A 12500-nucleotide genomic window follows, 5' to 3' on the forward strand; every position below is an offset into this window, starting at 1 on the left:
GAGCTCCACTAAGACTCAGTGGCTCACGTACCTTCCTCTTGTCCTTCTTGTCCTCCTTCTTGGTGAACACCGTGTGCACCCACCAGATCTTGGTGAACATGCTGCCGTACGCCAGGCTGAAGCCCAGACCCAGCAGCCAGAGACGGAACTACAGGGAGGCAGGGGGAGGAGAGGGGAGACAGAGAGGAAATGGGGGAGGAGGGGGAGACAGGGGGAGGAGAGGGGAGGCAGGGGGAGGAGAGGGGAGACAGAGAGGAAATGGGGGAGGAGGGGGAGACAGGGGGAGGAGAGGGGAGACAGGGGAGGAGAGGGGAGACAGGGGAGGAGAGGGGAGACAGAGAGGAAATGGGGGAGGAGGGGGAGACAGGGGGAGGAGAGGGGAGGCAGGGGGAGGAGAGGGGAGACAGAGAGGAAATGGGGGAGGAGGGGGAGACAGGGGGAGGAGAGGGGAGACAGGGGAGGAGAGGGGAGACAGGGGAGGAGAGGGGAGACAGAGAGGAAATGGGGGAGGAGGGGGAGACAGGGGGAGGAGAGGGGAGGAGGGGGAGGAGAGGGGAGACAGGGGGAGGACAGGGGAGGAGAGGGGAGGAGTGGGGAGGAGGGGGAGGAGAGGGGAGGAGGGGGAGGGGGAGGAGAGGGGAGACAGGAGGAGGACAGGGGAGGAGGGGAGGAGAGGGGAGACAGAGAGGGAATGGGGGATGAGGGGGAGACAGGGGGAGGAGAGGGGAGGATAGGGGAGACAGAGAGGAAATGGGGGAGGAGGGGGAGACAGGAGGAGGAGAGGGGAGACAGGGGGAGGAGGGGAGACAGGGGGAGGAGAGGGGAGACCGAGGGGAGGAAAGGGGAGACAGGGATTATAGGGGGGAGGAGGGGGGAGACAGGGGAAGGAGAGGGGAGGATGGGGGAGACAGAGAGGAAATGGGGGAAGAGGGGGAGACAGAAAGGACATGGGGAAGAGTGGGGAAAACAGAGGGGCGGGGATGAGACACAGGAAAGGAAAAATACTTTGCAGTTCAACAGGTTAATAAATCAAATTAACTCTTAAAATATCTGCACATTTGTCGTTAAGCCTCCTCCAAGGTTAATAGCTTTTGGAGTAAGACCTTGAACATGAAAACAACCCCCCCCCCCCCCCCCCCAACCCTACTTTCATTTAGAGACGCAGCTCTCCTCAAGCGGCCGAGCGACAGCCATGAAGGCTCAGGAGGTAAAGACAAACAGAGCCGTTCCTCTATCATCCTTGCGTCGTTGCTTGCTCACGCCATTTAAGAGACAGCCAGGGTCGCCCCAAATAACTGAGAGAGACGCCTGCCTGGCAGACCACAGGGCCCTACCCCAGCAGGGAGCAGACAGAGGCGCCTACCTGGCAGACCACAGGGAACTGCCGGCGGGCGACGTGGAGGCCATCGATGCCCAGGGGGAACACGGCGGCCAGAGCCATCATGCAGCCCACCGCCGTGATGTTGTTCAGGTAGGGCTGGGAGTTCTGGATGTATCTGTTGGGAGACGGCCAGCACACACGCGCACACGCACACACACACAAAAACAGTAAACGAGTTCTTAGTTTAATCATAATGTAAAAATAAACACCACATGTCCAGACACACACACAAAAACAGTAAATGAGTGCTTAGTTTAATCATAATGTAAAAATAAACACTACGTGTCCAGACACACACACACACTTGCTCACATACAAAAGCTCAGCTGATCATCAGTGTGGTTGGGCAATAAACACAAACAGTGGTCAGGTGTGTGTGTGTTGAGTCACACTAAGGGGGGGGTCAGGTGTGTGGGCGTGATGCATGTTGGGATTCCCAGCATGCATCACTGCTGTGTATATGAGGTGAAGTCATTTGGATGAGCAGCTGTGTATATCCAGTCCCTTCCCTTGGAACCAAACAGATGATTTGGCAGGCCTGCTTTGAGGTCAGCACAATACAATTAACTTTAGTATGGAGTGCTTGAAATTACAATCAATATTTTGCATACATGTAGCATAAATATGTTAAGTTGAGGGGTACTTTTACTGTGTCTTTGATCGACAAACCAAAATGTTAAAAAAAATAAATCACCACACACAATACAATCAGTATGGTACGAATATAATTCACGACATGACAGTAGCTCTTTCTGTCACGTTAACACAGCTATATGTAACACAGGTATATGTTTAGGAAGGATCATTTATCCGTACACAATAACAAAATGCATGTCTAATAAAACACCTTCTACGTTGTTGCTGCCACACTAGAATATAGAATAAGGCAGCCTTCAACTGTGAACCACGTCATAAAGCAAACTATATCTGGCTCCACACAGAGAGCACGAAGAGAGCCCTCCCGCCCCCTCTGACTCCTAAATGTCAGGGCTTTGTTCCCCTCCTTGGTCTCTATCCCCGGCAGCATGAGAAGGAGGTGAAGCCCCTGTTTAAGCCCATGATTCATCTTCAGTACTTCCGTTGCGAGGAAGTGTTAAAATGAGCAACGTTGTGGCTGTAATGCGCCACACGCCGTGGCGGTATACCGTACGGGTCCGACCGCGAGCCGGAACGCAGCGCCGCGCCTCCACAACGTTCAAGGAGCCCCACTGTCTCTCTGAGGACCGCCTCACAACAAGATCGTCACCTGTGTTAGAAAACTGTTCTCCTACATGACGGCCCTTTTTCAGTAACACTGTTAACATTAAAGAATCAAAGGATTGACTCCTGCTTTCTCTAAACGATGGCCCTGTTTCAGTTAGGCTGATAACATTAAAGCAACAAAGGATTGACTCCTGTTTTCTATTTAAGTAACAGTGTTTACATTGCATACATCACTATGTTGTAAACTATCTTCAATCTCATTTGTGTTACCACGTTTAAAACAAGAAAAAATGACTTTTGGGTTCACCTCCCCTTTATGGCTGCTGTAGTTACCATGAGAGAGAGGGAGAGAGAGATAGAGAGAGCGAGAGAGCGAGAGAGAGCAAGAGAACAGGAAAGGGACCAAGATTTTAAAAACAAGCAAGCAAAAAAAAGCCCCTCTCTACTCCCTCCCTTCGTACACTTCTCCCCCATGGACAAGTTTGGCGTTTCCCAAAACTGAGATTGACAGGCCCCTGAATCCCCAGACTGAGTAGGAGGGTGAGTGGCCCGTATTGGTCTGGTCGTACCTGACGTTGCTGTTGTAGATGTTGAAGGTGAGGCAGACGATTCCCAGCAGGATGCCCAGTCCAGCGAACACCGACACAGACACAAAGAGCTTCTGGGAGAGGTAGCGGAACTCCTCAATGACCACCGTCTGGTCGGCAGGGGGCCCGGGGCCTGGAGCACACACACAGACACAGACACAGACACACACACACACACACACACACACAGACACAGACACAGACACAGACACACACACACACACACACACACACACACACACACACACACACACACACACACACACACAACTACAGGTATCAGTTATCTTCAGCAAAGAAAGCCCAGCAACACAGTCAGTGACATCAGGAAGCCCTCTGAATGCTCAGAAGAGGCCATCCAAGAGATGTGCACACCTCCGGATGTACGCAAGGACCTAGTTGCCCATTTCCCAAGGAAGACAGGGAGAGGACGCTGCAGACAGTGCAATAAAGGATACACCAACACACAATGCAGAGAGTGTGATGTTCGCCTTTGCTTTTCAGACAACAGGGACTGTTTTTGGGGACCACCAATGAAAGTCTTCATGACCAATGTCATGAAAAGAAAAAAGAGGGGAAAAACACGATTTTTAATATTTTTAATAAATTACTTCATAAAAATAGGACTAATGTGTGATTATTATTAATGTTATATACCGTTATGGGGCTAAGTAAGCAATCAACCCTGCAAATGAACCCTTAGTTGTTCTGAATTGTTCAGACAACGTGAGTACAAATACAGAAATCCTGCTCCCAACTAAGCCCAATGTTGCAATATTACAACATTTCTCTAAAAACGTACATAAACTTATTTTTTAAAAAAACTCTTTAATTTCTGCATCAAAGGCCTCCTACAACAACATCAGAAATGTCAAAAAAAAAAATTGGGGGGTTTTCTATATTTGGGTCTTACAGGAGGTATTTCCTGTGTGATTGTGAAAATCCCTTATGAATCCATCATGTCCCAGCATGCAGCATGTTCGGGCCTAACTACCCTTGACGAGGGCGTTGACAGGAATGAATCACAGCAAAACTATTTCGAAGCTCGAAACAACGTGCAACGCTTTGGCCTCATATGAGTGCACACTGAAACACCGTGACTCAGACCACGGTGGAAACAAGGTGACTTCCTACAATGTGAAGGTCAGCCCACGTTACAAGGGGAGTAACTGCTCGGCACTCCGGATTACCTTTGCGGTTTTATATTCATAAAACGGGGAAGCCCCGGTATTTCAGACACAATGAATCAAAGTGAAGGAAGCCTTAAGATCATCTCAAACGGCTCCCGTTCCCCCATTCAGCCCGCGGCTGCTATCAGTGACAGCAGGGCGTACAGTGGTTCTGGAGCCCATAGTCCCCCTATCAGCATCAGTGCTGCGAGTTAATTAGCAGCTCTATCGCTAGAGGCTCGGCCTCTCCATGGGCGGGGGGGGGGAGTGGAGTCCATCGAGGAATGAAGCGTAAAGCGCTGAGCTTACATTTATTGTGTTGTTGTTGTCGAAACGTTGTTGGATTTGTTTGTTCCCTGACCCGACCTTAATTACTTTGAGATCTTCATCCTGTTTTCTTTGAACTGATCAAACGCTCGGTAAGAAGGCAGACGCGCTGCGGTGTAGAGGAGAACATGCAGGAAGAGGCGGCGGCGGTCTTGAGGGGCTTCCACAAAGTGTCCTTGAACGGTTGGAATGAAAACCAATTTGAAGTTCTGTTTCTCCACTTTTCCTTTGAGTAATTGTCTAAGTGGTCTCAGTTAGTCTTTAAAGAGTAAGCCTTTAATTCTCTATTGGAAAAGTGGAAAAAAAAAAAATTCTGCAGTTATGGCAAATGACCTCAGTCTGACCAGGAACCAGAAGCACTGTGAAAAGGCAGAGGGATAAAAGGAGGTCACGACTGCAATAAAGTCTCATCTAGCTTCTTGTAATAATGTTATCCCAGGCTCCACAGCACAAAGTGTGTGTAGTTTGGCTTCCTTGAGTAACCAACACGACATTTGGAGCCAGCGAACCATGCTGCTAGGCAACCGTATCAGAACGAGCCTGCGCGCGCGCGTGTGTGTGTGTGTGTGTGTGTGTGTGTGTGTGTGTGTGTGTGTGTGTGTGTGTGTGTGTGTGTGTGTGTGTGTGTGTGTGTGTGTGTGTGTGTGTGTGTGTGTGTGTGTGTGTGCGTGCGTGTGTGTGTGTGTGTGTGCGCGCGCGTGTGTGTGTGTTACATTTTGATTAAGACACGAGCTGAGGAAAGACGCAAGCTTCACACACAGGTTTACATTCCATGTGCCCATCACAGTACGACGCACTGAGACGGCCCGTCTTGTTCCAGTGATCCTGTTACCCAAAGACACCAAATGAACACGGCTGTGTGTCCCTTAAAACAATATCCCAGAATGCTAAATATCCAAGCACAAACTAGGCAGCAGACGCCTCTCTATAATACCCTCTCTTTAAGAGAACCCTATTCAATAAGGTGGAGAAAAGAGGTAAGAGGATTAGGAAAATATGAAACGCTTTTCTGAAGAAGGACTGCGAGGGAGAGATAGAGAGAGAGAGGGAGAGATAGAGGGAGAGAGAGAGAGAGAGAGAGAGAGAGAGAGAGAGAGAGAGAGAGAGAGAGAGGGAGAGATAGAGGGAGAGAGAGAGAGAGAGAGAGAGAGAGAGAGAGAGAGAGAGAGAGAGAGAGAGAGAGAGAGAGAAGGAGAGAGAAAGGGAGGGAAAAGGGGAGGAAGAGACAGAGGGAGAGATAGAGGAAGAGAGAGAGATGGAGAGAGAGACAGCAAGAGCGAGAGAGAGAGAGCCGATGGAGCAATATTATCGAGATTCCATGTAAGGTCTTAAGTTGGACGCCCTCCTCGCTCTTCAACACTGACTGAACAACATGATACTCACAGTACGAACCTCAAACCCTCTGTGCTATGAAATAATGTCAAAGTCATGGTCCACATTTCACATCCAATTATTTTCAAAAGTTTGAATACACTTTGAACTCCTCTCCATTGATATCAAAACGTTCGGAAAAATCCACACTCCTGAGATGTGTGCAGAAATCCAAACGTCGCAAACAAGCGATCTATATTCCTGCTTCTCTCTACACACAGACCTATTTACTCAGTGTTTCCATGATGCAAGCTCTTCAATTATTCAAGCCATATTTAATTGTACATGTCTCCCTGCCATGATAACCCGAACTGGGGCAGGGGGGGGGGGTGTCACATTGACACGCGGATCACATTCACAACATCTGTCAGAAACAATGTATGCATGAGAAAGAAGAGACGGTCTGCATGCCTGCCGCAATGTTGCATATTTCACCGTGTTCTGAGAGGGTTACGCCACAAACATCCTGTCCCCCCGCTGGGCATACACACACAAGACGCTGACATCTGGGGACGCTTTGGCGTGTTTTCAATAAGATTCTTATAGCAGCCATGGTAGCCTGGTGGTCTTTAATTGTTGTTGATTAGGAACAGAAGGAAGGCGTTGTGTGGAGCTAGCTTGTTGCTATGGGTGCAGAGAGGGAGAGTGTGAGAGCTGGAGAAGAGAGCGAGGGAATAGACAGGGTCTCTGCAAGACGCTGAGCTGAACTCTCCTTCTTTGTCCTCCAAAGGAAGCCCTGCGCCACATCTACTCATCCCCTAGCGCGTAGCAGTAAACACAACATGCTTGTCTACTTACTGTAATATATATTTATACTGGGGGAACATTGCCTATTATATAAGAACACTTTAATGCGCAGTCATGAGATTCTCCATCATCTCTGAGTGCATATCTGTGCATGTGAGCCTGTGGTTTCGTTTGCTCAACGCAAACCTACTGTACAGCCCAGCCTCAAGGACACCAGCAGAGTTTACACAGGCAGAGAGACAGAGCCAATAGGGGACTATAGGAGGGCTAGTGTGTGTGTGTGTGCATGCGGGCATGTGTGTGTGTGTGTGTGTGTGTGTGTGTGTGTGTGTGTGTGTGTGTGTGTGTGTGTGTGTGTGAATGTGCTCCCACCCACACTAATACCTCACACCCTGCCCTTGATGGTGGAATTGGGACAGTGAGTTGCCATGGTAACAGGCCACATCACGGTCGCCACGGCAACGATGCGAGAGGGAAGAGATAGGAAAAGAGAGAGAGAGGGCTATAGAGAGGGAAATGGAGAGAGCGAGAGGGAGAGAGCAAGAGAGAAGGAGAGAGAGAAAGAGAGAGAGAGGGAGAGAGAGGGGAGAGTAAGAGAGAGGCTGTGATGCAGCAGTTGTCAGGGGAAACCGAATCGAAGGGAGAAGAGGAGGAGAGGAAGGACAGTAACAAACCAAGGCAAATAAAAAATTATTTGCGTAGGAGAGAAGGAAACTAGAAAGGTAAGAGCTGAGGAGAATAAAAAGGCAGGAGGTTTGTAAAGAGAGTCAGGGGGTGACGGCATTCATTCCACGAGGGATAGAGAATCTGACTGTGTGATGCTCTGGGAAGTTTGTACAAACTGGGGTTGGAGGCACAACATGGGGCAACATGAATGAAGCCCAAACCAAAGCCCCTAAAATACTGCTGCAGTAACCAGCGCTGGGTGAGGCGTGCTGGAGGAGCAGGTGACAGAGGAGGCGGAGGGGAGCCTGAACACTGGGACGAAGGCTTTGTGACCGAGGGCAGGGGGGGTGGGGGGACCAAAGTCACACTCTCCCAGGAGAGGCCTCCCACTGTCGAGTCACGCTGCTGGCTTATAACAATCATGAGACCGCTCCGGCGAAGGGGGGGGGTCATTGTGTCTGAGTAGTCAATGAGTGTGCGTGTGTGCGTGTGTGTGTGTGTGTGTGTGTCTTTGTGTGTGTATGTGTGTGTGTGTGTGTGTGTGGGCCTTTGTGTGTGTGTGTTTGTGTGTGCCTGAAAAGTTGAAAAATGTTCAACTTCTTGACGGAGCCAACGGAACGGACGGATCCACAATGCATTGGGGCTCCGCCCCATTCAAAGTCAATGGGATCCGTCAACGGACGGATGCAGTGAGGGGAGAGACCAGTGGGAGGGGAGAGACCAGTGGGAGGGGAGGGACGAGTGGGAGGGGAGAGACCAGTGGGAGGGGAGAGACCAGTGGGAGGGGAGGGACGAGTGGGAGGGGAGAGACGAGTGGGAGGGGAGAGACCAGTGGGAGGGGAGGGACGAGTGGGAGGGGAGAGACCAGTGGGAGGGGAGAGACCAGTGGGAGGGGAGGGACGAGTGGGAGGGGAGAGACGAGTGGGAGGGGGAGAGACGAGTGGGAGGGGAGAGACGGGTGGGAGGGGAGAGACGATTTGGAGGGGAGAGACGAGTGGGAGGGGAGAGACGAGTGGGAGGGGAGAGACGGGTGGGGAGGGGAGAGACGGGTGGGAGGGGGAGAGACGATTTGGAGGGGAGAGACGAGTGGGAGGGGAGAGACGGGTGGGAGGGGAGAGACGGGTGGGAGGGAGGAGAGGGAGGGGAGAGACGGGTGGGAGGGAGGAGAGGGAGGGGAGAGAGAGAGGGAGGGGAGAGAGAGAGGGAGGGGAGAGAGAGAGGGAGGGAGGAGAGGGAGGGGAGAGAGAGAGGGAGGGGAGAGAGAGAGGGAGGGAGGAGAGAGAGGGAGGGAGAACAGGGAGGGAGGGAGGAGAGGGAAGGAGGGGCAGAGGTAGGTTAGGTTAGGTTAGGTTAGGTTAGGTTAGGTTAGGTTAGGTTAGGTTAGGTGTTTAGTATCCTGCATGGATTCTGTCCGCCCTGCTGGTCCTTTGTGGAATGAATGTTTTGTGTGCTTTGCCATGTGCTTTTGTTGTTGTCCTGAACCCCGCCTCACCTGCCTGATGCCACTCCCTGCCCACACCTGACTCTGTCTGCCACACCCGGTCATTGGCCTGCTCCTTGTCCCGATTGAGTTTTCCCTTTCCCCTTGTTTTCGCTCAGCCAATGATTTGTTTTCCCTCTGCTATTTAAGTTCGGCACCACCTGTTAGCCTTTGTCAGATCGTACCTGAACGTTTGGTGAGATACTCTGCCCATTTTTGCTCTGCCTGTTTCTGCTCTGCCATTGACATTGGATTCTCTGCCCTTTGATTTTCTGTTTTTTGGGATTTTTCATTTTGAAACTTTGCCTGGATCTTTTGTGCGTTACCCTTTTGACTCCTAAGTTTGACTTCGGAGTCTGCCACCTTGCTTAAATCCTGAAGAAAAGGAAAAAATATTTGTGTCAATTGCTTGTGGTCTGCACCTGGGTCCTTAGCTGCAAGTCTTAACAGGAGGGGGGAGGAGAGAGGGAGGAGAGGGAGGGAGGGACAGGTGGGAGGGAGGACAGGAGGGAGGGGAGCGATAGGGTACTCCGATGGGTACTCTGATGTCAACAAATAGCGCTGTCCTCGGCTGGGTCCCTGTGCTTCATTTAGAAGGGTTTAGTTAAAAGGTGAAGAGTTAAGAGATGATGTGTTTCCAGCTCCCAGATATTAGTGCCTTCCTCTGTACCAGACATCTTGGATTCAGACCGCTCCCAGCTCATTTATGGCACCTCTCCCCTGATTCGTTGCGGGAACCCTCTCTCCTGTCATCCCCTTCTGGCTCCTGTGTTGTCATAGCGCCACCAAGTTGCCTGTAACGCATGGCTGCTCAGTGCGCAGAGATGAAGGGAGGGAGCATTTTCTAAACCTTTCTCTCTTCTGCTAACGCTCAAATCGTACCTACAGCATCTTTAATGTATTCCTATGAATCAGCCACTGACTGTTATTGCCCCGGTAGCCAGTAGGCCAGACCTATTTCCACGCATTGCTGATAAGATGTGTGTTGCCGCCTGTGTGTTCCTGAATTTGCTTATTTTTTAAATTCCACTGAAGTAAAAATCTGTTAATAAAAAAAAATAATAATTGAGTACGGAAGGGGCAAACCATGAAGGGTAAATCCTGTTACAACAACGGCACGCCACAGAGAATAATGCACACCCTTGGAACGTTATTGACCAATCAGTATGAAGTGTTTAACCGTGCTGTGGTATAATTCTCTCTATAGGGTTCTCTGCAGTATTGAGCCACATGATCAGGGCATCAAACTCTATGCACTGCACTTCAAGTGTTCTCCTATGGGAGAGTGTAGCCCAACTAAGCGCCGATCTAACTTTGGCTTTGCGCCAAATTGCCAAAATTTGGCGCTAGTGCAGAGCGTCTTTTGCACTCAAAGTTCAAAATACAAAAGTGTTTTTACATGACCTTTTGATTATTTGACCGTGGCTGCTACCACCACCAATTCTGCTACTTATTTTTAATTATTAATTTTTTACTATTTACTTATTTACTTGTATTGTTGCTGCTATGTGGAGGTGGATTTTTTTTATTTTAAAAGGGCAACCAATGATAAAAGCTGAACGTGACGGAGCCAGAAGTGACACAGAAGAAGAATGGAAGAAAAGGTAGTTTAAAAATATAGTTCAATCCAAAGCTAAAGTTAGCCTAGCTGTGCGTTGCTATGGGGCTGCTATGCTTGCGGTGACTAGAAAACATTAGCTTAGCAACAGCATATATATATATATATATATATATATATATATATATATTCAATGTTTTCAGAACATATCAGGCAGTCTGGTGTGGAGCTCACTGCAGGAAGAATAAACACACATTGATCCATCCGTTCCTTTTCATCTACCCTGCTGTACATGGATGACATAGTAGTAGGCTCTTATCATGTGAAGGGGCTTAATGGCGGTGCCAGTTCAGAGCGCCATGCCCTAATTATGTGAAGGGGGCTTGAGGCGCTATCGAACCGACCTGAGTCTGTAGACTCCTATAGAATGCCCCTCTTCAGAAAGCCATTGAACGTTTGGCCACACTCAACAGCGTCTGTGTCTCATGAAGCAGCCTCAGCCCAGCGGGAGGCTGCAGCGTCAGCTGGAACACGTGGATCCAGAGACATGTTTCAGGGCCGCGGGACATGGAGGGGACCTCAGGGTCACGATTTAACTCCAAAGCCAAGGCTGTGCAGGTCACACGTTGTCTGCTAGCGGACCCCCGACCCCAGGCAGCTAAACCCCGACCTCCCACCCCCCCCCCCTGCGCTCTGTTAGCCACTGAAGCCAGCACCCTTCTTCCCTTCATGTCTACATGCGGTGGTGCCGTTTGATTCTTCCAAGGCTCGTGTTTGCACTGATGAAAGGTAAACATAAGCTGTGTTCGAAATCGTACCCTGTTCCCTGACTCACTATTCCCTAAATAGTGTTCATGATATAGTGCACTATATAGGGAACGAACAAACGAGAATTCGGACACTACGCTGAACATTTCTAAATGTAATTTGCGTCAGTAAATGCGCCGGGTATTTGTGTGACGCAGACGGATGCGCCCACATCACGTAATCAAACCGGGCACTCACGAGGAAAGCTGGAGATTGTATTGATGTTGAATGTTACAATGTTACATTACATCATTTCTAAACGAAAGCCGAAGACTCCATCATTAAATGTAATCGTTTTCGCGGTTATTCAGCTTCTTCTTCTCCTCCGGAAAAACACGAGCGCATTGCATTGTTGTATACGGGAGTAACATGTAGGGAACATCGTATGCACACTCAAATTTTGGGTATTTTGAGTGCACTATAGTGCATGAAATTAACCACTGAGAATTCGAACACCACTACAAAATGGCGAGCACCCTATATAGTGCACTATATCCGTGATAGGGAACGATTTCAAACACAGCTATGGAGTAGATATGGGGTTGCAGAACCTGGCCTCCTGACTGAGACCCCTCATCTCCTTAGGAGCTCACACAGTTAACACGCGGTAAATAAAACATCACTTGACTCCCCATGCATTTGACCAACATACAGCGTACACAGAGAGAGAGAGAGAGAGAGAGAGAGAGAGAGAGAGAGAGAGAGAGAGAGAGAGAGAGAGAGAGAGGAGGATAGAGGGAGGGACAGACAGAGAGAGAGAGTGAGAGGGAGAGAGTGAGAGGGAGAGATTGAGGGAGCGACAGAGAGAAAGGGAGAGAGAAAGAGGGAGCGACAGAGAGAAAGGGAGAGAGAAAGAGGGAGAGAGGGAGAGAGACAGCGAGAGAGGGAGAGAGAGACAGTGAGAGAGCGAGCGAGAAAGAGAGAGCGAGAGAGGGAGAGATTGAGGGAGCGACAGAGAGAAAGGGAGAGAGAAAGAGCGAGAGAGGGAGAGAGACAGCGAGAGAGGGAGAGAGAGACAGTGAGAGAGCGAGCGAGAAAGAGAGAGCGAGAGAGAGAGAGAGAGAGAGATTGATGGAGCGACAGAGAGAAAGGGAGAGAGAGAGAGAGAGAGAGGGACAGCGAGAGAGAGACAGCGAGAGAGACAACGAGAAAGAGAGAGCGAGAGAGAGAGAGAGAGAGAGGGACAGCGAGAGAGAGACAGCGA

General features: G+C 49.8%; 1 protein-coding gene across 1 annotated transcript in view; it reads right to left on the reverse strand.

The window, feature by feature from the left end:
• gabbr1b (gamma-aminobutyric acid (GABA) B receptor, 1b) overlaps window positions 1–12500 on the reverse strand; it is a 54284-nt gene that overhangs the window by 13679 nt on the left and 28105 nt on the right. The window contains exons 10-12 of the mRNA XM_060044102.1: window positions 3154–3304; window positions 1364–1496; window positions 32–148 (exon numbers count right to left, since the gene is read on the reverse strand). Of these exons, the coding sequence (XP_059900085.1) occupies window positions 32–148; window positions 1364–1496; window positions 3154–3304 (401 nt within the window). The remainder of the gene's footprint in view (window positions 1–31; window positions 149–1363; window positions 1497–3153; window positions 3305–12500) is intronic.

The sequence above is a fragment of the Gadus macrocephalus genome, chromosome 22 (assembly GCF_031168955.1).
Source record: "Gadus macrocephalus chromosome 22, ASM3116895v1".
In the NCBI taxonomy this organism is placed as follows: Eukaryota; Metazoa; Chordata; class Actinopteri; order Gadiformes; family Gadidae; genus Gadus; species Gadus macrocephalus.